The sequence below is a fragment of the Quercus suber genome, unplaced genomic scaffold (assembly GCF_002906115.3).
Source record: "Quercus suber isolate HL8 unplaced genomic scaffold, Cork oak 2.0 scaffold_351, whole genome shotgun sequence".
Classification (NCBI taxonomy): domain Eukaryota; kingdom Viridiplantae; phylum Streptophyta; class Magnoliopsida; order Fagales; family Fagaceae; genus Quercus; species Quercus suber.
In genome coordinates this window covers 170,805-196,459 of record NW_027069803.1, presented here as the reverse complement: position 1 = coordinate 196,459, position 25,655 = coordinate 170,805, and the positions used below count along the sequence as shown (strand labels likewise).

Here is a 25,655-nt window from a genome sequence, read left to right as displayed (position 1 = left end):
GAATCTTGATTCTTTTTATTAAGGAGAATATTTAATGTCAATGCCATTAAATTATGGTACTTGACTTTAACATCACTCTTAAGATAGCATTTAAAAAAACATAAATGATATAAAGAATGTGAATTAAGAATAAAGGAATATTAGTATTTTAAAATAGAGAAATGGAGGTGATATGATAGTTGAAACTTGCAACACATACATTGATACATATCAAGAATAAATGCTTTTTAGTGCATTTGAGAAAGCTGGATTGGTAAGACTATAACCCCCATCAACAACCAAGTTCAATCCACTCACATATTTAGACTCGTCACTCCCTAAGTATAGCGCTGCCTCAGCAATATCTTTAGGCTCCAATACCACTCCTTTCAAGTTTGCAACCGATGAAACCACATCCTCCACCTTATTCTTCTCCTTCTTCCTCAATGCATTCGTTAGCAAAGGAGTTGCAGTTGCAAAAGGCGCCACACAATTAACTCTTATTCCATATTGTCCCAACTCCACACTCAAGTTCTTAGCCATTCCCACCACAACATGCTTTGATGCCACGAATGAATGTGAAATATCATCGGCCAGTATTGAAGCCAGGCTTGAGGTGAAGAGAATGCTTCCTTTCTTTGCTGGAATCATAACCCTAGCAGCATGCTTGGCACCCAAGAAAGCACCGAAAACGTTGACGTCTAAAACCCTTTTGAAATTATCATTTTCTGATTCTAAAATTTGTGATTCTGCTTTGCCTGAAATGCCAGCATTGTTGAACATGATGTCTAGCTTTCCATACTTGGATATAGCCATGTCCACGGCCTTTTCAACATCATATTCATTTGTTACATCACAATGGATGTAACTGTAAGAGATGGATTCAGAGCCAATGTCTTTGCGGACTGAGTGGCCAAGCTCATCTTGGACATCTGCTATAAGGGCCTTAGCACCATGTCGAACAAAAAGCCTTGTACTGGTCTCACCTATGCCACTGGCACCACCGGTTATTAACGCTACCTTACCTTCTAATCTTCAAGGAGAAGGAAATGAGGAAACTAACATTTTTTTTTCTTGAGCAAAACTCTTAGCTAGTTTTTAATATAACATAAATGATATAAAGAATGTGAATTAGAGAAGACAAAGTTTATAAAATGTTGTTATAATAATACCTTTTGGTGATGGGAGTTGCTGAAGAATTAGCATTCATCTTTTCCTTAAAATTGATGGGAAATCTTTGCCAAATTGAAGATGTGAGTTATGTTCGTGAATGTCCCCTTCATTGTTCATAGATACTTTGTAGAGAGAGATGGCGTGTAGACTGTGGGAGGCTGGGGTCGGGGATGGAGATGTGGCAAGGATGGTGATACAAAAAATAAGTTACTTTCAACTAATTTAGCATCTGAAATTTTCTGCCATTTTGTAAAAGATAGCTGAAACAGTTGATGTCTTATTCAGATTAATTTAAGGTTATTCTAAAAAGTATAAATCAATTTTAAATTGTTTGTCAAAATTATAAGAGAAATGTTATGTCTACAATATTTTCACAACAAATACTTAAGTGTTACGTTGTTATTGGTCATTTCTAGTGGGCGAAAAGTAATTCTAGTAATGGATCCAAATTGGAACTAATAATAACTTATCAACTAGTTAGGATTTTTGTTGTGAAAATATTGTAAATATAGCACTTCTCAAATCATAAAGCATCTAAACTTAAGCATCTGAAAAGAAAGTTCCTGCAATTAAACCAAACTTTGCATCTAATTAGATCACAAATCTTATCTACATGTTTAAGATGACAAACCTAATCCTATCTACATGTTTAAGATGACAAGCCTAATCCTAAATTCCTAATAAAAGCACATGACCATCCTTTGTTTGCAAGCAAAGTGTTTTACTTGTACCACAAATTTATTAACAAAGTATTTTATTTGTACAACAAATTTATAAACTATATATAAAATGTATGGTTAGTTTAGAATTTAGTATCTTATAAATATCTCACATTGAGTTCATTATAAAATTGTATTCAATATAGTAAAGACGTAACTATTAAGAGTTTTCTTATGTGAATGTAAGCCTAACCACGTAATCCACTCCTTCCCTCTAAAAACATTACTATGATCTTCTTAAGATGGTCAAGATTGAGTAGCAAAAAACTTTCGTACATATATCTATTTTCAAGTCATATTAAGGAGAAGAGAAACAAAGCTAGTCTCAAAAAGTGGAGAATAGATGATTGAAGTATGAATTACTAAGTAGAGGTCATCAAGTTTATTCTAAAACCAAAATTAAAAAATATGCATACATAGTAGAATGACGATACAGAAAAATATGGGCTTTCAAAACTTATAAGAAACCTTAGAGCAACAAAAATTAAATACTTATATATAATATATACACATGAAATTGATGTTTATACGTAATTGATATTTAGGAAGATAATATTGTAGATTGGAACCTCTAACTCTATCTATCTATTTTTATACAGTACGAGTTTATAATAAGTATGATAAACTTTCTTCTTGTCAGGACGAAGCTTGGAGTGGTGACTCATATAGCCCTCTTAAAATTTTGAAATGCTATAAGTTTTCTTTGCATTCGAGGATTTTTTATTTTATTTTAATGAAATTAGATGGAGGACCTTTAAAAAATTTATTTCCACTATTACACGTATGGCCTTGTTGTAATAATTACAAATAATCTCCTTTTTAATTTGGTCTCCCAATTCTAGATTTGGGCTTAATCCACTCTTATAAATGTATGGCCATGAACATCCTTTGGGGTTTGCTTATGTAAAAACATTAATATAATAAAATAAATGATACACGTTGAAACCAATTGGGGTGGTGGCGCAGTTGGCTAGCGCGTAGGTCTCATAGCTATATCGAGTTATCCTGAGGTCGAGAGTTCGAGCCTCTCTCACCCCATTTTTGTTTTTGAGCTGACAAAAAATATTCCTGATATATGTATATATATATATATATATATAAATATAATTTTAGCAAGCTCCCACCACAGGCTATCATACAGGATAAAGAAACAAGTGTATACATTGCTTGGCTTCTCGATAAAACATGCTCAATTTGGTTTTGTTTGGGATCATTTTAAGTAGGTTCCTACAATGAAGAAACATAGGTTCCATCAAGAGACTTTTTGCTTGGTTTTTCTAGGCATATTAACAATGCATTTAACATCAAGTTCAATTGGTTGCTCACTTGGCAACAACGCATTTAGCATCAATGTGTAGGGAGGATAGGCCTAAATTCAGAGCAAGCAAAAGGTCATCCTTCAATGCACTCAATTCTGGCAACACACTAGTTTTATGTCCCAAAGATCATGTAATGCTTTTTACCCAAATTCCAAATGAGCCATAGATCTTGAGCTGAACCCACCTAGGAGTGGGTTTAGCCCAATTAACTGCTATAGAGGAACAATTCAACCTAGTAGAAGGATTGATGGTTATTTTTAAAAATTCCATTCCTTTTTGTAGACAATTTCTTGTTTGAAAGGGTTAGAGATTCCTATGTAACCATAAATTCCAAATACCTATGTATTCATAACAAGCACAGATTTAGTGCAATAAAATTTGAGCCTGTCCCTCCAACCCAATGTAAAGAAAAAGAGCAAAAAGTAGTAAGTGGAATAGTCATCTTTTCCTAGAAGTCTATTGCAAATGGACAGTCACCAAGGACATGTCCTATAGATTCTATTTTGTTATTGCAAATGGTGCATACCGGTGATACTACCTCTGGAGCTCAGTATTTCATAAACAGGGGCATTGTTACGAAGACAGAGGCCAAACGAAATACTTAACATAATGTGTGGTTTGTGTCTGCCAAACCCAATTGCCCAAGGTGGGAGGTAGATTCAGGGGCTTAAAGCCTATTACATTCATTGTTTGTTGCTAATTAATTTGTAATAATTTTAGTGTTTTTCTTTCAAAATCGAACAATCTCTTAGCGTTCGCTTTAATATGTTAAAATATAAGGTATTAGATATATTGTAGATAAGCAGGAAACAGAAATCACGATTTTAGGGAGAACTAGCCGGGAATTTTCCTTCTTAGGGAGGAGCACCGCCTTGTTTAGAAGGCTTTGGTTAAGTGACAGATAGATGCATCTTATAGCTGAATCCTTCACTAGGAGAGTTGTCCAATAGCTTCAGTCAGTCACCAAAATGAGAGAGAGAGAGAGAGAGAGAGAGAGAGAGAGAGAGAGAGAGAGAGAGAGTTTTAGACTTTTAGCACGCTGACTGAACCCCACAACCACCTAGAAAGTCGGCAAACCATAGAAAACTATAGGCGTAGGGAACCATGTAAAATCTTGGAATGGAAGCAAGATTCACAAAGAGACCAATTTCTGATTGTTAGCTAACAAAAATTTGGAAAGGGTAGGAGCAGCTGAAAGCCTTTATATCCTGGTCATGGAAGCTTTAGGTAGAATGTGGCATCAATTGCTAATCAACAAAATGATCATGAAACAGAAAATACAGCCAAGTCAATCAAATGTCTCTACTGTTCAATAGCATATCCCTGTTCTGATTTTAAGCCATTAGATTTAGAAACCAATATAGCACAAACATGAAGTGAAAAATTGCAGCAATAATTTCCAAACCACATGTATAATACAAATCTAATCATAACAAAAACCATTTATAAAATTTTCCATTCAACATTAATGTTCACAAAATCCTCAAACCTCAAGTAAAAATATGACATTAGTACAATCAAGCCATATTTACAAAATGAAAAATGAAACACTGACACTATACACATGCCATAGATATACGCATACATCTGGGCACTGTATGTCTTCTTGTGATCGAAATGTAGCAAAGCATAACCCATCAGAATTGTAATATATAGGTGAAATGGACAATGATTTTATCTTATTCTTTCAATTTTTTATAAGTGAGCTCCGAAGGACCAAATTTTTTTTTTTTACGAAGTTTAGTACCAGTTCCCATATAGCAGCATTTCCCGAATAAAGACCAAAAACAAAATTATACCTATAAGAAATTTGACAAAATACACTGAGGGCGGACTAGATTCATGGCCTTGTTGAGATGTCTCTTGGAAAATGAGGGAACCCTTCCGATCACTGCCCGCTGACCTAACCTTTTTCGACTTAGGACTATTATCTGCATTGGTGCCTTGAGCCATTTTCTGCTCTTTGTCAGATTCGATAATGGATCTTTCTTTCTGGGGCAGATTAGTAGTAATACTGAGCCTTGAAGCATCTTTGGCCTGCAAAATGAAATCCTATGGAGTCAAAACATAATATCATATACGTCCTGAAGTTTTTTCTTCCATTTAAGACAATATCAGTAGAGACAATAATCCATTTATGTTCTGCTGCAGCTCAATTCTCTCACCTTCTCAAGGGATTCTACTTTAAGACTGCTACTCTGCAGTTGGAATTTTCTAGGAGCAGCTCTCTGTACTTCAGAGTGGTGGGAACTTTGTTGATATTGAAGACTAAAGGCTCCTATGCTTTGAGGAGATCGTAGACCCTGTGATTGAGTGCTGCGCACACAAGGGATATATGCAGCTGAGTTGACAGGAGAAGAATCAAGTCCCAAGAAATCATCAAGAACGACACCATTTCTTTTTTCTTTGTACTGGCCACGGTTAGACAAGGATGCAGTTCCACTGTTAATCATATGCATTTGCTGGTGCTGTAACATATAGAAATGAACACGAAATTTAAATTTCCAAGCATCATAAACAAGAAGGTCCAAAAAAGTTGTTCTGAAAGACTACACTGCCAGAAATGTGGCAAAGTATAGGTACTGACTGTTGCAAAATATCAACAGAGCTCAAAATTTTCATTCTACCCAAAGACTCAAAGATCTATAGGAGAATATTACATGACATTGTAGTAATATGAGATTCATATTATTACAACGCTCCTAGTAATATTCTGCTATAGAGATTTGTGATTCACAAGCTATTAAAGATATATCCTTCAACAGCAGGTATTGGAGAATATATATTTACCGGTGCTTGGGCTGTGTCAGTGTCCGAATCACTGCATAGTCCACCACCATCATAGTATATCGTTATCGGTGAATCTGGTGCCCTGGAATCATTGGATTGCCTGACTGCTTCTAAGGTATACTCTTCCTGTTCATTATCATCAGACAGATATTTCATTACATCATAATCAAAGTCATCAGGTAATGTGGGATCCAGATCTGGAGGTTCTTGCTGATTGTATTCTTCTAACTGCAATGAGGAAGCGATGTCATAATCCTGTCGCTGATGTTGATGGACTGATGCCAGGCCTGCATCTACCTGATTGAATTCGTGAATCTAAAATCATAAACAAGAAGGCATCAGTTCCAAAAATGCTTCCCAAGGTTTACATGAAGAAGTTGATATTGGAAGTATGAAATAATTTCAGCATAAGGCAAGCTCCTTCTTACCTCTGGAATTGTATGCCCTGGCACCTGACCTTCAAAATCAGAAGCAGCATAGCTGCTTACATCACCATCATGACAGGGAGCCCCATTAGTCCTCACATCTGCTTTTTTAAATAAGCGGCAGAGGACAAAAGCTTTCTGCACAAGTTGGAGAATGAACTGATATCACTTGGTGGTGGTAAATAACAGAAGTTTCAGAAAAAAGAAAAAAGTACAATAAAAATTTCAAACATCAACATCATAAGCATGTAAGCTCTTCTAATTGTGTCAGTGACTGTCTAGGATGACATTAGGCATCAAGTACTAGAAATATACTTTATCTGTTTAAGAAAGGCTAGCTTTCAGAGATAAAAACAAAGTTTGCAATTTTTTCTTGCAAACAATAATGATGAAACAAAGTATGTTGGTTTCAATGAGAAAATCTTAGCAAAGAAGCGTTGAACTTCATGGTAATGCACAATAGTTATGCAAAGGCAAGTGTATGAATGTGATTAGCAAGTGCCTGATGTGAAAATACAACTTCACTAATTATTTTTCATAGATAGAGCAATCTTCTAGTTCTAGCTGCAGACAGGTCCAGAGCATGCGATTCCACCAGTTAAACAAATTTGTCTTGCAATGCTTACTAATTTTTTCTTGGCTAAACAAACAAGTCTTAACTAAAACCAAGATTCTAATTTAGGCGTAATTCATTAAATGCTTAAAGCACAATTCAAGGACACAATTACTCAAGGTCAAATCAGATTGCCTCAATCAAATTTGAAAAAAAATGGACACTGAATGGATACTAGCAAAATATGAATGATATTCATAGGTACAATGACATTAATTGCAGCATAGTCCAAACACAATCAAACGTGTATAAAAGCAAGGAAATGTATTCTTACCATAACCTTAATACAAATTCATAAATTCAACAGCATCAATCTTCATCCAAAGAGAGAGATGTATAGCAATTAGTAAAAAAAAAATTGGATAAGAGCATAACATGAAGATTAACCTGGTGAGGAGGAAAGGTAGCTGGCTGATACTCATGTATAAGCCAAGAGGTCCTGCGCCCATTTGGAACACGACCTTCATGGAACACCAAAGTCTTCTTTGTACCAATCACATTGTTGGTTCCTTTAACCCTGATATTCCTATCCCTCCCGGTGGATTTCCAGTAGCCTCTCTTGGTCGCCCTGTTTGCTCGGGATCGGTTGATTTCCCGGGCACAAAAGAAGAACCATTCATGGTCAACTGGCTTGACCACTGATAACCCTGCACAACCATACACAAGAGACAAGACCTTTAATTCATTACAAAACCTCAAACTTTGATGAAACACATTAAGACTAATTCTTAACTTGAAAATTGAATAACTAATACTATCGAGCTTAGCGAGAACAGAGTGGATTGCAACAAGTTAAGTAAAAAAGATTAATTTTTGGCACTTGGGTCAGTAAGATAAGTGAGTACCGGGTAATTCGCAAGGCTCGTATTTGCAGATATTAACTTCACCGATGGCTCGGACTTCGTATTCCTTGTCGCCTTGCATTTTGAGCCTCAGATAGTAGCTAACCAATTCTTCATCGGTTGGGTAGAATCTATATCCCACCGGTATTGAATCCAATCCAGTTTCAGAATATGTCATGCTTGTCATCTCTCGTAAACTTCAACTTTCGTTAAAGCAAAGAAACTATAAAAAAAGAAACAAAGAACCCCAACAACAACAATAATTAGCAAAAGATAGAAACAAGTAATTAAGAGCTATGTGTTATTGTCTGGTTTGAACTGGAAAAATTTAGATTGGAAGAAGCAGGAGTGAGCAGAGAAGAGACTGTGTTTTGAGAGTAATGAAATAATTAGAGTGACGGCCATTGACTTGACTTGCGAGTAAGTCTTCAGCTTAGTTTAGAAGCTATTACCAAGCTCTGAGTCTGACAAAGATTGAGACAGTTTTGGATTGGTCTATGACAGTGCTCCTGTACTGTGCGGGTGTGGATCCCATTTCTATTTTCTTAGCCGTGTCTTACTTCTCCATTGTCCTTCCGTACATACCGCGTATGGAATCTGGACTTGCATTTGGGAATGTTCTAGATTTCTTGGTTTTCTGTGGAGTACATAATAATTGTACAGGTACATTTGGTTAAGGGTGCTGAACTATGTTTGGTTCATTTTATTATGTACATTTGATTCGGTAATTGTTTCTGTGTGGGCCCAAAAATATTTGCTCACTAGCCCACTTAAAGTAATGGACTGAATTCGTCAAACTTGATCCACGCCAATAAAATTTGTAAGAGAGGGAATAGAATAACAAGCAAGGGTTCTGCCCGAGGATAGTTTTTAGGAAAAATCCAGTTTATATTCAGAACTAGATGAGTGAACAACTTTACACAGGGCCTCCCAATGAGGCCAAAAAAATCTCCCCCAAAGAATCCCATTCCTCCTTATAGCTCTTCCCCTTCATATCTTCTCCGTCCATCTCTACCTGATCTTCACCCCTTTTCAACACCTATCACCCTCTACATCTGGAGTAGGTGGTAGTAGTATCTGGCGTAGCTGTGGGCAGCTCTGTTCAGGTCACTTCTTTATTAATGCGGCTGATAAAGCTGGTGTACATCATTTAATATGGACACGACAAGCAGCTCCAGCCGGAAGGCTCCTTGTCTGCCACTAACTTCTACCTCCTTCAGTTTGCAACCCACTTCGTAAAACACCATAAGACGTTACAGCAGATCCGTCTCCTTCCTTCGGGCGTCATTGCTCCTTAGGCTCGTGTCCATTGTCGTGCCCAAATTAATGCCATAACCCTTCCTATTCCTCTTTGGCCCTCGGTCCAATATTTTGACCCTACAACTTTCTCCTCAGTCCTCAAGCATCCATAGTTTCTTTTTGATAGTTTATTGCATAATGTAAAAATAAATAAAAAAGTAAAAGTTAATCATTTCTTTTTATAAATACTGAAAAGCTAAATTATTTAAAATAAAGTTAAAACAAAAAGTAGTATAGAACTTGCGAACAATAGATAATTTAAACAAAAAATTAGTTTTTAATCGATTGTCAAACGCACACTAACAATCACAAGTTATCACTTTTTTTTTCTCTTATAAAGATAACAATGGTTTAAAATACAATAATAACCTGCCACTATTTTTCCCTTTTTCTTATAAAATAACTATAGTTTAAAACAGGGTGGAAGAAAAAACAATTTGACATAAAAAGTGGAACAAAAACAGTAGGATAGATTATATTTCTATTCTCTTTTTGTTTTTGGGGGAAAAAAGTGATATTAAAAATACTATCAATTTTATTGTATAAATTTCACAAATTGAAATGTCATAATTCACACAAAAATAAATTTAATTTAATAAAATAAAGTAATATATATTGCTCTTTTTATAATATATAAAGTAATGTTACAGTCACAAACTATTTTACAACATTTTTTCATCTAGACCTTTTATAGGTTTTCACCTAAACCTACAATTAGTATCACTTTTTTATCTACTAAAATCACCTACCACATCAACAGTTTGTAAAAAATTTAGTGAAATAGTTTATATCTCTAACATTATTCTAATATATATTGCTCATGATGTCCAAACAAAGTGATAATTTTATTACTGTAAGCAAAGTTTGTCATGACATGTGATTATAGTATAACTATGTTAAGCTAGGTGATGATTAGGGTAAAATTGATTTTCAGCATTTATAATTGTCTATTTGGGTTTCTTTTTTGGTAATTTATTTGCTAGATATAATATAAAAAAATTATAGTTTTTAGTAATTTTAAGAATATTAAAATATATGACAAAAAGCTAACAATTTTAAGACAAAGGTAGTTTTGTTAAATTTAAAAGCTAAAAACTTAAAGTTTTTGCCAACTAAACTTTAAGTAAGATTCCCCCTCAAAAAAAAAAAAAAAAAAAAAAACCTTTAAGCAAGATTAGTTTTATACAATCTTGTAGCGATCTCCCAAAATTTATATCAATTTCTGCCTTTTACTATGACCGGCCTAAAATACAATTTTTGGTTGGGCTCTTACTTTATGGATGATGTGTCAGACTTTCAATAACATCTCTTTCTTAACTCTGTAAAAAAAATTAAAAATTTAAATTAATAACATCACTTTCTTTAACAAGTAGTAGTAATAATTTCCTTTGAAATTGTCTTGGAAATATTCGGTGGACCTTAACTTGCTGCCTAAGCTTTGTGCCCATCTCATAGCCTCTCATTTTACCTTTACGAAACCAAACAAACCTATGTTCTATGATCTTTTGGCCTTCTTTTTGGTGGTTTGTTATGTTCCGCACTTTCATATATTCTCCTCAAAAGATGTATTAAACAATCAAAGCCACTCGTTCGATTCTTATCCTTCCTCAAATCATCAATTTACTAGGAATAAAAAAAAAAAAAGAAAAAAAAGAAAAAGAAAAGAAACTTAGAAAAATATCTCCTATAAATGTTGTCCTTTATGGCTTTATAATAAAGAATATAATTAGATAATAACTTTATTGAGTATCTAAACTACCTATAAGAGTTTATGATATTTCTTTGGAGGTAAACTTAAGACTTTTCCTAAATGGCTCTTATTTATTGTTTTCTTAAACTAGCTTAATGAATCCATGATCCATTTTGAAAAAATTCATCCTTTAAAGATTTTCATCTCCTTCTTGGAAAAATATAGGGACAACATTGGTTTCTACAATCAATTTGAGGCAATCTTTTAATAAAATAAATACTCTCTCCGGTCCTATATTGTTAGTTATATTTAGATAATTCAACAATTTAAAAGAACAATAGTTGCAGGTCTTAAAGTTTAGTACTTCTTCCAACCACACAACAGGGTCATCACCATAAAGAGCTTGTTTTGTGCAGCCTTAGTTTGTCATATTAACTATTTTGAGTACTTATAAGAAAACTGTAAGGATAAAGGCCCAAATTTGGGTATTGGGCCTTGGGCCTTATCTGGGGACGTGGGTGTATCTGAGAAAGGGTAAGTGATTGAGAGAGACCCCTAGTTTAAAGCCTTATAAAGAAGGAACAGATGGAGAACGGTCTGAGAAGTGACTCCTCCTCGGACACGATATATACAATTCGAGTCTATATTCCAGCAACCTAGGTGACCTACCAGGAGGTTTCCACGATAAGGACACGATAAATACAATTCGAGTCTATATTCCAACAACCTAGGTAACCTACCAGGAGATTTCCACGATAAGGATGAGTTTCATGCCTGTATAGGAGTGATAAGAATTCAGAAATATCTAAAAGAAAAGCTGCTACTACCACATTAAATGCATTGCAGCTATTTTCCTGACCGCATTTATGTGGAGAAAACCCCTGAACAGTGTAGTCTCAACTACTACAATTCACAGAAGGCCAAAAAAGGCATTTGATGGAACATGCACTCAAGTGAAGGTTTAGATGATTAACAAGTGTAGGAATAAAATGGCTTGAGAAGAACTATATAATGTGAGAAACCTTCCAAGAAATGGGGATCGGAAAAAAGAAGAAAGAAATACCGTAGCAATCAAAGTTGTACTTGTAAACAGTTATATTGATTTATACTCCAAATTATCTCCTCGGACGGTGAATTTATTCAGTCCAATGTGTCCTGTTTTTGCTTGATCATCTTCTAGATCTATACTAGCCGTTATTAACTTCATTAAGGTCTAACTCTTTAACCCACTCTTTACAAATTTATTGTATTTAGCTCACTGGGCCACCACCCTATTCATCTTTGGGCTTGGGCTGCAAATTGTGTCCCTAAAAAAACATATATGATCATTTTTTGTTAGAGAATGGAGAAGAATATAAATTTATTTATAAATGAATGTTTATCATTATTTGTTGAACAACTTATACATCGCAAAATTTTAAATTATGATACTAAACTTAATATCATAAATCTTCAAATTTCTCACCCCTTTAGGGGTAAAAAAACCTCAATTGGACTTTAAATTCAAATTCTATCACATCAATACAATAAAATTAAATAATTCACTCAAAAACTAATAGATTAATGTTAACTAAGGGGGGGAGGGGGAAAGAACATAAAGAAAGATAATAACAATGGACCGAAAAATAATAATAATAATTTTTGTTATCTTGGATGGACTGAGGTGGACTAAAATGAACCTAAAGGGGTGAAGTGGACCCAAATGGACTGGAGTTGGCAAAAGTGAATCAAATGGACCGAAATAGACTAAAATGGACTAAAAAGACCTTAGTAGACCAAAATGGACCGACGTGGATTGAATTGGACTGAATATACTGAAATGGTCCGAAATGGACCAATAGGGACAGAATTAGACCAAAATGGACCAAAGTAGACTAAATGGATAGAATTAGTCCACTTCCATCCATTCAGTACCGTTTGAACTATTTTAGAGGATGAATCATTTGTAAGGAGACTCAAGCGGACAAAAATGAACCAAATGAATTGAAATGCTATGCTTATATTGCTTATATTGATTAATTAATGCATTTTTTAAAACAAAAAAGTCTAAAATTTCAAAAACTACCATCTTAAATTTAAACTCAAATAAAAAAGAGTATTGGCTTTTTGATAATGTAAATGATAAGTTGAGAAAATTATTAATAGTGTGTTCATTGGTTTCTTAAAAAAAAAAAAAATTGGGACATCCCACGATAAAATATAAGAACACCAATATGGGGAGACAATGAATACACAATCACGTTATTTGTTACTAAAAATTATTTATACCATTTGGAGTACCTTCTCCATTTGTTTCCAACCTGCCACATTCAGTGTTACTGGGTCGGGCCCAACCCAACAACAACGGGCACCAACCCGATGTCCTTACAATTACTGCACCAAAATATGTTCAGATTAAATTTTTCCTGTTAAATAATTAGTTTTATTTTATTTTATATATTTTTATTTTATAGAATTAACTTATTTTCTTATGTATAGCTTTTAAAGTTTTACATTTTTTTTTTCTTTTTAAACACAATTGTGCTTTTACCAACTTTCAAAAAAAAACTAATCCAAACGCATGTAAAATGTTTACCAACCAGGCTTCCCTTCAAAATCTTTTAAGCTAGGCCACATCTCAAAAGATATATTTAACAAACCCTAGAGCAGTTTCAAGAAATGCAGCAGACTTGATCAATGCCTGCGATTCTAACTCCTTCTCAACATTCTTTACACCCTATCTATAAGTTTCAAAACCACCTGCCACAAATAGGTCCAAAATCACGCAGGTAATGAAATGGACTTAACACTTATCACACAAGGATTATACATTATACTAATATGAATTAAGTCATACTTAAAAGTCAGGATTTTCAAATCCCTTGAACTAGTTGTTTCTGGTTAAACATTTTACATTATAAATCAAATCTGATACATAATTACTGTGTTGGCCTGAAAAGATTGGCAGAGGCTGACCAAACTGGTTACAGAACTTTGGTCTACCCAAACACGAGCAGCCAGAAGAGGATTTACAATAGGTTGTAGATATAAGTTCCTCAAAGACTTACATTGTTCTAATTGTGCTCTTCATTGTTCTATCTACAGTTGTATGTTAGGGTATGATTATTGGACTGAAAAATACCGAATAAAGGCGAAAAGACAACAATTTGTGGAGCATAATCACAAAAAGAGAGTAGTTTTCAGGCCACAGTTCTTTCTCCACTTCCCAGTGGAAGAGAACTGAATTCTTCACCCTGAAACCAATGTTTTCTTCGTTGGTGCCCTGTTTAGGGTCTTCTATAGTTGTCTCATAATACTCCTCTGTTTGCCCTGGCCATTTAGGATTCCAAATCTTCTGCTGCAAAGTATGTTGTTATTATTTTATTCAAAATCAAAGGCAGTAAAGAGCATGTCATTGCATACTGATAAACAAATATGATGCTATTAATTGATAAGGAATCAGCTAAAAACATCATATAATAGCCTCTGTGTGTGTGTGTGTGTGTGTGTGTTTGTGAGTTAAAGAGAATTCAGATGTGCCAGAGTCTAGATACTTGCCCAAGCTTGGCCAAAACACTAACAATACTCCTAGTTAACACAGATGTGTAAAATCACATAACAATCTTTAAGAAATAGAGAAGTTAAATAATAATAATGATAATAATAAGATCCCAAAATTTGTTATGTTGTTAACAACTAACAAGTTTCACCACTTATTTTTCTTATTTAGTGTTATCTATCTTGAACTAATGATGTAATCTAATATAATTTCACACAACCAGATTCTTGTATCCGGATTTCAGAGAATAATATATTTGGAAGGCCAGATTCTTGACTGGACAAGGCTTCTGCAATTAAATGACTGAAAATTTAAGGGCGTATTCAACAACTTAAGGCTTGAAGATACCTTGAATTCTTCATTATCAACGACACCATCTCCATTGATGTCTGCTTGGGCCAATAGATTTTTCATCCCTTGGAAACTCAGTCCATAAGGAAGACCAAATAGATTAGCCTGTATAAGATCATCTGATCATAGTGAATCTATCTTTTAACTGAAATTTACATCTCATATAGGAAGCTAAGTAGCTAAAATTTTCACATCCAACCAGACATAACACATAGCTCTTTATTACTAGCTACTCTCTTTGCTAACTATTGCTGTTCCTTCCTCTTGTTGTTGGGGTTTTTTGTTTCCTTTTTATATTTTCTCTTTCTTTTTTAATGAAAGTTGAAGTTTACGAGAGGTGACAAGCATGACAGGATGAAATCAATGCCGGTGGGATTTATGATTGCAGTATTTGCCAAACAAAGTTAACCATATCATATACATATGAACATGATATGGTTAACTTCGTTTGGCAATACTGCTATCATAAATCCCACCGGCATTGATTTCATTCATGTCATGTTTGTCATCTCTAGTAAACTTCAACTTTCATTAAAAAGAAGAGAAAATATAAAAAGAAGGCAAAGAGAGTAGTAGCAAGCAATAAAGAGCTATGGCCTAGGTGTTATCTCTGGTTGGATGTGAAAATTTATAGTTTAGAAGAAGCAGGAGTTGGCAGAGAAGAGAAATGAAATATTAGTAACTATTGCATTGACTTGAGAGTTAGACAGTTTTGGATCGGCCGTACTGCTCCTGTCTGTGGATCCCATTTCTTAGCTTGTTTTGATTCCTTTTTTTTTTTTTTTCTTTTTTTGCCTCTCGCACCCAAAATTTCACTAACCATTTTCATGTGTAAAAATGTTGATATTTAAAAAATAGACATTCTCGAGTCAATTATAGATTCGCTTGTGAAAAATTGAACGTAAAACTAACGTGAAAGAACATTTTTCTTTAACCATGTAGCTGTCAGTAGTTCATGCATCTTGTGTACAGGACACCCTATGCTACATCAGTTGAAATTATGTTTTCAACACGATTTCGGGTATAATTGGAAAATTATGTTTTAAATTTTGATTATAATTGAAATAATGATTTAAAAATACGATTTTACCGAGAATGTATACGAGAATATAACAAAGAGTATGTAACAAAATTTGCCTACCGGCTTGCCCATAACATTCTTAGTGACCTCTCAATTGCACATCGAATATACCCAGGCCAATTATAAATTCAAATCAATTATGCCTTTTACTATGGCCCCTCTAAAATAAAAAAGTTGGTTGGGCTCCTATTTATGGATGAGGTGTCAGTCCGACAACATTCTTAACTTCGTTAACAAGTAGTAATAATTTCCTTTGAATTTGTCTTGGAAATATTCGGTGGGACCTTAACTTGCTGCCTAAGCTTTGACCCCATTATCTCATTGCCCCTCATTTTCCATCTTGATACCAGTCAGCCTATGTTCAATGATCTTTTCGCCTAACGAACACAAAAAATTTAATAATATATATATTTTTTATAACCGTTCACAAGTTTTTATTAATTTTTATTTGAGAATCAGGTTAAAGTCTAGTGTCAAGTAGTACTGGATCCGTTTAGATAATTACATATATTCACTTTTAGATATGTGTCGCCATTTGACTGGGTTCAATACACTAGATGCACTGGACCTAAACCAAGTCTCTTATTTGACCAATCACAAATATCACTTTTTTATTTATCACTTATAATTTGCTACATCAATTATTGTGATTTTTTTTTTTTTTTTTTTTTTTTGTTTTATAAACTTTCTTCCTTATTTTTGGTGGTTTGTTACGTTCCCCACTAGCAAATATTATCTTCAAAAAATATACCGAACAATCAAAACCACTCATTCAACTCTTATCTTCCAATTCCTTAAAAAAAAAAAAAAAAAAAAACCTCTTATCCTTCCTCATGTAATCAATTAGCTAGGAAATAAAGAAATAAAAAAAAAAAAAAAAATCTCCTATAAATGTTGTCCCATATCATTAAGAATATAATAATGACTAGATACTTACTCTATTAAGTGTCTAAGTTACCTATAAAGAGTATATATTTATTTTATGGTAAACTTAATTAGTACTTTTTTTTGAGGGGGAACTTAATCAGTACTTTATCCTAAATAAGTCTCATTTATCATCATTTTCTTAAGGTAGCTTAATTTATGATGCATAAAAAAAAGTATGCTTAAAAGATATTCATCTCTCTCTCTCTCTCTCTCTCAAAAAAAAAGAAAAAAAAGAAAAAATAAATAAAGAAAGAGATTCATCTGCTTCTTGGAAAAAAATAGGGACAACATTAGTTTTTAAATAAATTTGAGGTAATATTTTAATGAAATATATACTCCTTCTATCCTACATTGTTAGTTATATTCAAGAAAACCAACCAACTTTTTACGATAACATTGTTTATGCATTTTTTTAAAAAAACAATAAAACAAAATAAATGTAAATTTTCAAAACTATCATATTTAATTGAAACTCAAGTAAAAAAGAGTATTGATTTTTCCAATAAAGCAAATGATAAGTTGATAAAATTATGCTAATAGTTTTGTAACTCAATTAACACATCCTAGTATTTTAAACAAAAATGTCCAAATTCAAATCTCCATTTTCCATTGAAACAAAGGAATCGTTAAAAAAAAAAAAATGTTAAAGAAAATTATTAATATTATGCTTATTGATAAAAAAAAATGATTTTTTTTTGGATGTCCCAAAATAAAATAAAAGACCAATAATATGGGAGACAAGAAATACATTATCATGTTAGTTGTTACTAAAAATTAATTATGTCATTGAGAGGATCTACTCCATTATTTTGGAGTTCCCTATCTGCCACAAAAGATGAGCTAGATAATTATTACGACTAAGCTCAGTGGATTTAAGCTAGAAATTTGGTAGATTATTACTAGAACAAAATATGTTTGGATGAACTTTCTTTCCGTTAACTTATTAGTTTATTTGTTTTTTTTTTTTTAATGGAATTAACTTATTTTTCATGTATAGTTTTTAAAGTTTCTTTTATTCCTTTTTTTTTTCCCCCTTAACACAATTGTGCCTTTTACCAACTTTAAGGAAAAAGCTAATCCAAATGCAAGTAAAAGTATGTTAAAGTATAGTTGTATCATATTAACAGGCAGTCCCTTTGAAATCTTTTATGGCTTGTTTGGAAATTTAGAGAGGGAGGAGAGTAGAGGGGAGTAGAGGAAAGGGGAGTAGTGGGGAGGAGAGTAGAGGAGAATGATTCACCTCCACCTTATTTGGATGTTTTTAAAATTAGTAAAGGGGAAGGGAGTAATTAGCCCTTCCCCTTGTGTAATTTTGTTAATATAATAAGGATAAATTAGGTAATTTACTTGGTCAATAGTTTATGTCCTCTACTCCCTCTTCAAATCTCTCCAATTTGGGGGAATTAAAATTGAGGGGCTAGAGGGAGTCCAAACCCCTCCAAACTCCTCCAAACCCCTCCCTCTTATTCTTTAAAAAACTTCCAAACAAGGTAATTACATTACTCTCCCTCCCTCTACTCTACTCCCCCTCCTTTTTTAAACATCCAAACATGCCATTAAGGTCGGCCCAAACTTTTAAAAGACATTTAACAAACCTTGGAGCAGTTTCAAAAAATGCAGCAGAGTTAATCAATTCCTGCAACTTCAATTCTTTCTCAACATTCTTTGCACCCTACCTATCTTTTAACGTAGTTTCAAAATTACCTGCCACTAATAGGCCCAAAGTCATGCAGGTAATGAAAGGACTTGACACTCATCACATCAGAATTGGATCATACATTATTATACTAATATGAATTAACTTAAAAAGTCAGGATTTTCGTCTAACCCATTGAATTAGTTGTTTCTGGTTAAGCATTTCACATTATAAATCAAAAGTGATATTACATAATTTCTGTCCTGGCTGAAAAGACTAGCTGCGGCCGACCAAAACTGGTTAGAGAGAACTTTCCAGAGAATTTGGTCTACCTGAACACGAGCAGCCAGCAGCAGATTTTCTATAGGCTGCAGATATAAGTTCCTCTACAATTTACAGTGTTCTAATTGTGCTCTTCATTGTTAGGTTCTTAGGTTTCACTAGTGCCGCATCTACAGATGTGTGCCTAGGTATGATTATTGGGCTGAAAAACACTGAAGACTTAACGGTGAAAAGACAACATTTAACGAAGCATGATCAGAAAGAGAGTAGTTTTCAGGCCACATTGCTTTCTCTGCTTCCCGGGGGAAGAGAAGTGCATTCTTCACCCTGAAACCAATGGCTTCCTCGTTGGTGCCCTGTTTAGGCTCTTCAATCATCGTCTCAAGATACTCCTCCGATTGCTCCAACCATTTAGGATTCCAAATCTTCTGCTGCAATGTAATTTGTTATTATTTTTATTCAAAATCAAAGGCAGTAAAGAGCATGCCATTGTGCAATATATTGCATACTTAAGTAAACAAGTATGATGCTATTACATGCTAAGGAATCAGCTAAGAACATCATATAATTAGCCAGTTAAGTGAGTGTATGTGTGTGTGTTTGAAAGAGAGAGAGAGAGAGAGTCAAAATGTGCCAAAGTCTAGATACACGTCCAAGCTTGGCCAAAACCCTAACAATTTAAAAAAAATAGACAAGTTTCACCATTTCTTTTTCTTATTTAGTATATCTATCTGGAATTAATGATGTAATCTAATATAATTCACAAAACCAGATTCCTGTATCCAGATTTCAGATAACGATAGATTGGTAAGGCCAGATTCTTGACTGGACATGGCTTCTGCAATTAAATGACCGAAAATTTAGGTCATATTCAACAATTTAGGACTTGAAGATACCTTGAATTCTTCATAATCAATAACACCATCTCCGTTGATGTCTGCTTGGGCCCATAGCTTTTTCATCTCTTGGAAACTCAGTCCAAAAGGATGACCAATTAAATTAACCTGTATAACATTTGATCATAGTGAGTTTATTTTATAACTAAAATTTACATCTCATATGTCAAAGTTAATAAAATAAAGTACCTGGCGCAATGCTTCATGGAGAGCAGAAAATGTAATAAAATCACCCTGGTTGTCACCCTTGAGAAAGGCAAATGCATCATCTTCAGCCAGGGAAGCTTTTCGAAGCAGATACTGGAAACCAAAAAAAAGAAGAAAATTTTTGCATATTAGACGATGAAAGCTCTATAACTGTATTTGCCAAACAAAGATAACCATATCATGTGTACTCTCCAAACTCAATTTTCCAGAATTGGCTCCCCGTCCCTTAGTTTAAATCACATCTGAGTAACAAAAGTCCAAAAATTGTAAACTGGAGAGTATTTATTCAATCACTTGACTCTTCTCAACAACAACAAGCAGGGCTGATGTTCCACACACAATTCTTATGGACAATTGGACATAAACATATTGGGCTATGGTCATGACCAAAATACATGTTATATATAATATTTGTTGCATTGATCACTTATTGCACATTCAATAATGAGCTGTACAATAAGTACCACTCTACCAAATCTGCAAGTCAAACAGGGGAGCTAAACCAGCTCAATCCAACCAAGACTAGAGCAAATATTCTACAGGCCTTAAAAACAGCTTTTAAGGCAAAATTTACTCGTGTAAAGCTGAAATTTGCAAAGAACAGGAAAAAGGAGTGGGGCAAGGGGTGGTAAAGATAGAAGATGCCACCAGTTTTCAAGAATAACACCACTTATATGTCACACCTGAAAGCAGGGAATCGATAAGCCTTTTAGAGAAAAATGAGCTCAAGAACACAAAAAATAATTGTTACTGAGAAATCAATACCATGTATAAGTTTTAGATCTTATTGGTGGATGGATGGCATATGGAAAATCTGAAGTCAGCAGATACCATTCTGAAATTACTTTAATTAAGTGTTTCAAAATCATAAATATGGTATTGTGGAGAAAGTTAAATGTTCACTCTATACATCTTTTCCTTTTCTTTCTTTTTTGTTGCCCAATCTAAAGTTATTTGTCTTTCAGGCAGGAAATAGGCATAAGAAACATTTAGAATATACATATTTACCCTACTGTCAATTAATGGGAAGTGAAAATGTAACCATATTTTACTAAATAATAAATATTACTCACCTTTATTATACTGAAAACTGCTTCGGCCCAACTTGTTATTAATGGTTTGCGTGACTTGTTAGGATTACAAAGCCAAATGAAATCAACACCACAGATGTTTCCCCTATGATTGCGGTGGCTAACCCACTGCAGGACATTAAAAAAGAAATAGACATAAAAAAATATAGAAATTGATTGGCCAAGTAAATACCAGGGCACTAAAATAGTAAAATAAAATTGTAACTTGAAGGCAACAAACCTTGTGAGCATCTGCATCACTGTCAGTATATTTATGGGCATCATCATATGATGATACAAATCCCTGTGACCTAAGAAACTTGTAAACGTGCCCCCGCTTGCTTCCATTCCAATCACTACAAAAATAGAACAAAGAGTACATAATTTAAGATATCCATCTTGGAGGCCATATAAGAGTAAGAGAGCTTTCTCATGGAGCATCAAATGTAAGGGGGAAAATTGTAAAAAGAAGCAAACAGATACTCACCCACATAGTATGATGGGAATTCGTTTGAGCTTGTTTTCTCTCTGATATGATTCCAAATATTGAAGTATTTTGTAAACCTATTTGAAATCAAATATGAAACCCCAAGATAAGCAATGGCACAGTTAGTTTGGCAAGAAAATCCATGGTATCAGGAACATATTTGTTAATAAGGGAAATATATATACCTGATGCAATCTTACTAGAGAGAGACTTGAATCATGAGGAAATAGCAAGTGAGTGTTCACAATAAGCATTTCTTGTCCAATGTTTCCCTTTCGGTTTGGGAGAAAAGGCACAACTGACTGAACATGAAGCAGCTGAGCAACTCGGTCTCCACAGTCATTAAAAAGCAACTCTCGATAATTCAGAACCCTTAAGTAGTCCTTATGTATGGCAGTCAGCAGACCTGTACAGAGCGAATACAATATCTCAATTCATTAAGCAACAAGGAGTACTTACAAAAGCTCACTAAAATCATAATAACAATCTCATTAATTAAGTGGATAACTTAGAATAGTTGTAAGAATAGTTAGAACTTATGTAATCAAATTTAAAGCTTGATGATCAGCCTATAAATGCTCCCAAGCAATTCTTAATGTAGAAACATTTGAAACATCTTATATATATGACCACATAGTGACAATTGAGGTTGTCTGTGTTCAGCTAATGAGAATGATGGGGAAGACAAAGGAAACTTGGGAGCTATAAAACCGCCAATACAACTCAAAAAATTGTGATAGATGCACTTAAAATTCTTGGATAAAAGTGCAACAAGGATGAGTCCAAAATCTAAAACCACTAACTGAACCATCTAATCATTTTGCAAGAAACATGCAGAATCTGAAACTAAAAAGATATGCTACAATTTTTTGTTAGAAATCAATTTAAGTTTGAATTATTCAACAAAATCAAAAGAACCAAAGATTATACCCAGGAAAAAAAACTAGGCCAAAACACACTGTTGATCCCTAAACTCTAGCCAACGAGCAATTTTAGTTCCTGAAGTATAAAATAATCATTTTTAATCCCCAACAAACAAAGTTATTGTTTGTAGTCCCTAAAAAACTTTAAAGCGATCAATTTTAGTTCCTAACAAACTTAAATGGATTGCTTTTAATCACTAAGAAGTGAAACAAGTTAGTTTTTAGGTTCTCCATGTCATCAAAAGGACTAAAATCATTCAATAATGTGTATTCAAGCCACACCTTAAAAAAAAATTTAAAAAAAAATTAAAAAAAAAAAAAAAAAAAAAAAAACCTACTTTGATTGAAGTAAATTGGATATTGCATCAGGTAGAATGCTGCAGGACAAAGTCGAAGTTATGATATAAGCTATAAAAAATAATGAAATACCATCTCCACGGTTGTTAGTTCTTGCCAGATTGAAGGTGATATAGCCTGCATCTCCTAGCCTCTGCTGGTACATATTCACAAGTTCTTCACTTTCAACCCAGAACTCCTACTCAATAGAGCAAAAACCACAACAATCTAAAATTAGGCATGGACCTTGAAATAGACCGCTTAAGGTCAACAAGAAATCTAGCAAAAGGGTGTGTGTGAATGTTGAATACTGAATTGAATACCCACCTGAAGACAGATGATGGAGGAAGATTTATAGAGCAACCAATCCAAAATCCTTTGGTTCCTGCTCACCCACATGGCCCTGTACTCACTTTCTCGAAGACCTTGATTCTGTTCCACACCCACCCAAAAAACAAAACAAAAAAAGTCAGCGAAGCTTGTTACAAGAAGAGGGATACTGATTGATGATGCAGTAGTAGTAGTGAGTGAGTAATTTTCAGACCTGTTGATCAAGTCGTTTGTAAATGGGAGCCAGGATATTGAAAGTGGTGCATGATAAGCAACCCTGTTCTTGTTCTTGTTCTTGTTCTGTTTCTGGCATTGACAACAAAGACATGTAGTTGGGTGCTAATTCAAGACCCATTTTTTTTTGTATTTTCAAAAGATCTCTTTGGCGCGGATGGATTACTTGGCAAGAGAATGAAACGAAGGCTTAAAGGAAAAGAGAGCTAGAGATTGGTGGTTGTGTCTGGGAAGTCTGATTTGTTTTTTTGCAAATGGGATGTGTGATGTTTATGAGTTTGAAAATGGCTCTTAGTTTTTACAGCTATAAATGCACGTATGATGTTTGTGTATATATAAGACTCGCACACACTCATCAAAAAAGCGGAAGGACCATTTCAAAAAAGAAAAAAAAGCGAAAGGACTCGCACACGGTTTCCGTATTGAGATAGCGGCGGAAAGCTGGGAGTGAGTGAGGGAGATATTTCATATTTCATATTTGATTCTATGGGTAAATCCTAAAATTGTACGAAAATCTTGCCTTCTTTTTATCCATTTGTGGTCCCCAAACTTACTAGATTTTCACACTTCGATGGGATAGTTAAAAATTGTTGTATATTAAATGTGAATTTTAAAAATTTAATCGTTAAATTTTATATTTTTATTACATTCTTAATGTTTATATAATTTCAAAAAGATTAAAAATTAATTATAATGTCATCAAATAAATATTATAATTTCAAGTGTTTATTATCTAAAGTTGTATATAAAAAATAAGTTAATCGATCAAATAGTAAATAACATTCAATTTGAACGAAATTTGATATGCATGTTAAGAACATAAGAAATATAAAATTTAACGATTAGATTTTCAAAATTCATATCCAAAAAAGAAATATATGAGAAGTTTGAAAAATTTCCTTCCAAACTAATTTGGAGAGAAACTTTGTTCTTACAACATTGGTTGATGGGATAAATTCTTAGTACTTTTTATTTAGGTTCACTACTTTTGTCACAATTTGTTACTTAGTAAATAGTGGTGAACATCTCCACACCCACACCATTTAAACTTCATATTATGTTATAGTGTGAGACAACTTGAGTAACAATAGAGTCTATCATTATTCAAACCCACGACTCATTAACTTGTAAGAAGCAATCACTTCCTACCACTAAGCCTACCACTAGGTCATCTCCTGTGTTTGTGGTTTTTGTGGGTTCTCTGTGTTTCTGGTCACTGGCCTGCACATGTAATATTTCACTTTCAATCCTAGTCACTTGTTGTTATCCTCAAAGAGAAGCTTATTAGTCATCTCATTCGTTTATATCCAAACCGAATTGGGGAGTTAAGCTAAATTCTATATATATTGGGATAAGCATCAAAACTTATTTTCATATCATTCTTTATAGTTTATACAGTTTTTTTTTTTTTTTTTAAGATTCACGTTTTAGATAGGTCATTCTAAGTAGACTTCTAAAGCAAAATTGACTATGACAATTTAGTTATATGAGGAGGACCCTAAATTTAGCAATACTAAAACCTTACATTTCTAATTTTCTATGGATTTAAGCTTTAGCTAAAAAAAAAAACATTTTTCAATACTGTAATGCTATTGTTTTAATTGATGAATGTTGTGAAATTATTGTGGTATTTTGTTGTGTTTATTACTCTTTTAAAAAACATAGCTTCTTTTCTATATTGCCTTTGCTTCTCTTTTCGGATTTTTTTTTTCCAGTTTTAATCTAATGGTAACCACTAACCTCCATGTCTTTGGAGTGTGTATTGTTCTATTTTTTCATATTCCAAAATTACGTAAGATTTTGGATTAAAGTGATAGTTCGATACTAATCAATCTTTCAATCCTAGTCACTTGTGACAATGCTAGTCATCTCTTTCGTTTATATTCAAACTGAATTGGAGAGGTAAGCTAAAGTCTATATATATTGGTATAAGATTCAAAAGTTATTTTATATCATTCTTTATTCAGTTTTTTAAAGATTCACGTCTTAGATGGTTCATCCTAAATAGAATTTTAAGCAATATTAACTATAACGTTTTAATTGAAATATTGTGAAGTTGTTATGGCATATTGTTGTGTTCATTACTTTATTTCAATAACTTTAGTTTTTTTCCACATAGCCATTTCCCTCTCTTTTCGCCTTTCTTTTTTTGATGGGACTCCGGTGTTTCATTTAACTGTAATCTCCGTGTCTTTGGAGTGTCTATACTGTTCCATGTCTTTTCATGCTCCAAATTTAATTAAAATTTAGTATTAAAGTGATAGTTAAATACTAATCATATCTTTTGCGGTGGAGAAAAAAAAAAACACACATAATTATATATATATATATATATATTTCTCCTTCTCAGATGGGTTTAACTTTCCCCATCATGGGACCGCTGAGTTAGTCTCCTTTTGCTGCACATCTTTGTAATATAACGTGGTCTATTGGTTTGTGCTACACGTGGCCGTGACAATTTTATGAAGCCAATGGTCATCAACTGAATTAACAACAAAGAACCAAAAA

General features: G+C 33.6%; 3 protein-coding genes, 1 long non-coding RNA gene and 1 other non-coding gene across 6 annotated transcripts; 1 reads left to right on the top strand and 4 right to left on the bottom strand.

Moving 5' to 3' along the window:
* Positions 1-210: 210 nt before the first annotated feature.
* LOC112036644 (short chain aldehyde dehydrogenase 1-like) lies at positions 211-1,189 on the bottom strand. Its single transcript, XM_024069475.1, has 2 exons — positions 1,152-1,189; positions 211-1,012 (listed from the first exon to the last, which is right to left on the bottom strand). The coding sequence occupies exons 1-2, from the start codon at positions 1,187-1,189 to the stop codon at positions 211-213; spliced, it is 840 nt and encodes a 279-aa protein (XP_023925243.1).
* A 1,633-nt stretch (positions 1,190-2,822) lies between these two features.
* On the top strand, positions 2,823-2,909 carry TRNAM-CAU (transfer RNA methionine (anticodon CAU)). The gene is given in 2 exon segments: positions 2,823-2,860; positions 2,874-2,909. It is a non-coding gene; the product is annotated as a tRNA-Met (tRNA).
* Positions 2,910-4,911: 2,002 nt separating this feature from the next.
* LOC112036696 (NAC domain-containing protein 69) lies at positions 4,912-8,496 on the bottom strand. The gene is made up of 7 exons (XM_024069525.2): positions 8,313-8,496; positions 7,864-8,083; positions 7,406-7,665; positions 6,409-6,543; positions 5,981-6,295; positions 5,356-5,658; positions 4,912-5,227 (listed from the first exon to the last, which is right to left on the bottom strand). Exons 2-7 carry the CDS (start codon positions 8,045-8,047, stop codon positions 4,931-4,933), a joined length of 1,494 nt encoding a protein of 497 aa, XP_023925293.1. The 5' UTR covers positions 8,048-8,083; positions 8,313-8,496; the 3' UTR covers positions 4,912-4,930.
* A 5,185-nt stretch (positions 8,497-13,681) lies between these two features.
* Positions 13,682-15,453, bottom strand: LOC112036645 (uncharacterized). Its single transcript, XR_002885700.2, has 2 exons — positions 14,736-15,453; positions 13,682-14,186 (listed from the first exon to the last, which is right to left on the bottom strand). It is a non-coding gene; the product is annotated as an uncharacterized LOC112036645 (long non-coding RNA).
* A 3,109-nt stretch (positions 15,454-18,562) lies between these two features.
* Positions 18,563-23,469, bottom strand: LOC112036692 (uncharacterized calcium-binding protein At1g02270). Of its 2 annotated transcripts, none has more exons than XM_024069521.2 (10): positions 23,128-23,469; positions 22,911-23,015; positions 22,677-22,782; positions 21,510-21,730; positions 21,325-21,401; positions 21,079-21,193; positions 20,841-20,966; positions 19,750-19,860; positions 19,561-19,668; positions 18,563-19,095 (listed from the first exon to the last, which is right to left on the bottom strand). In XM_024069521.2, the coding sequence occupies exons 1-10, from the start codon at positions 23,266-23,268 to the stop codon at positions 18,859-18,861; spliced, it is 1,347 nt and encodes a 448-aa protein (XP_023925289.2). In that variant the 5' UTR covers positions 23,269-23,469; the 3' UTR covers positions 18,563-18,858. The 2 variants fall into 2 exon arrangements, with proteins under 2 accessions (XP_023925289.2, XP_023925290.2); XM_024069522.2 differs by having other exon boundaries at positions 18,563-19,092.
* Between the last annotated feature and the right edge of the window lie 2,186 nt (positions 23,470-25,655).

Bases quoted from the DNA above. Each gene is read 5' to 3' on its own strand.
- LOC112036644 (XM_024069475.1), bottom strand. From the start codon at position 1,189: ATGAATGCTAATTCTTCAGCAACTCCCATCACCAAAAG. The intron at 1,013-1,151 runs GTATTATTATAA...TTCTCCTTGAAG, and splicing joins GCAACTCCCATCACCAAAAG to ATTAGAAGGTAAGGTAGCGT.
- LOC112036696 (XM_024069525.2), bottom strand. From the start codon at position 8,047: ATGACAAGCATGACATATTCTGAAACTGGATTGGATTCAATACCGGTG. The intron at 7,666-7,863 runs GTACTCACTTAT...ATGGTTGTGCAG, and splicing joins CGAGCCTTGCGAATTACCCG to GGTTATCAGTGGTCAAGCCA. The intron at 6,296-6,408 runs GTAAGAAGGAGC...TTATGATTTTAG, and splicing joins CAGGGCATACAATTCCAGAG to ATTCACGAATTCAATCAGGT.
- LOC112036692 (XM_024069521.2), bottom strand. From the start codon at position 23,268: ATGGGTCTTGAATTAGCACCCAACTACATGTCTTTGTTGTCAATGCCA. The intron at 22,783-22,910 runs GTGGGTATTCAA...TCTATTGAGTAG, and splicing joins CCTCCATCATCTGTCTTCAG to GAGTTCTGGGTTGAAAGTGA. The intron at 19,861-20,840 runs GTGAGTAATATT...TTTGGTTTCCAG, and splicing joins CAGTTTTCAGTATAATAAAG to TATCTGCTTCGAAAAGCTTC.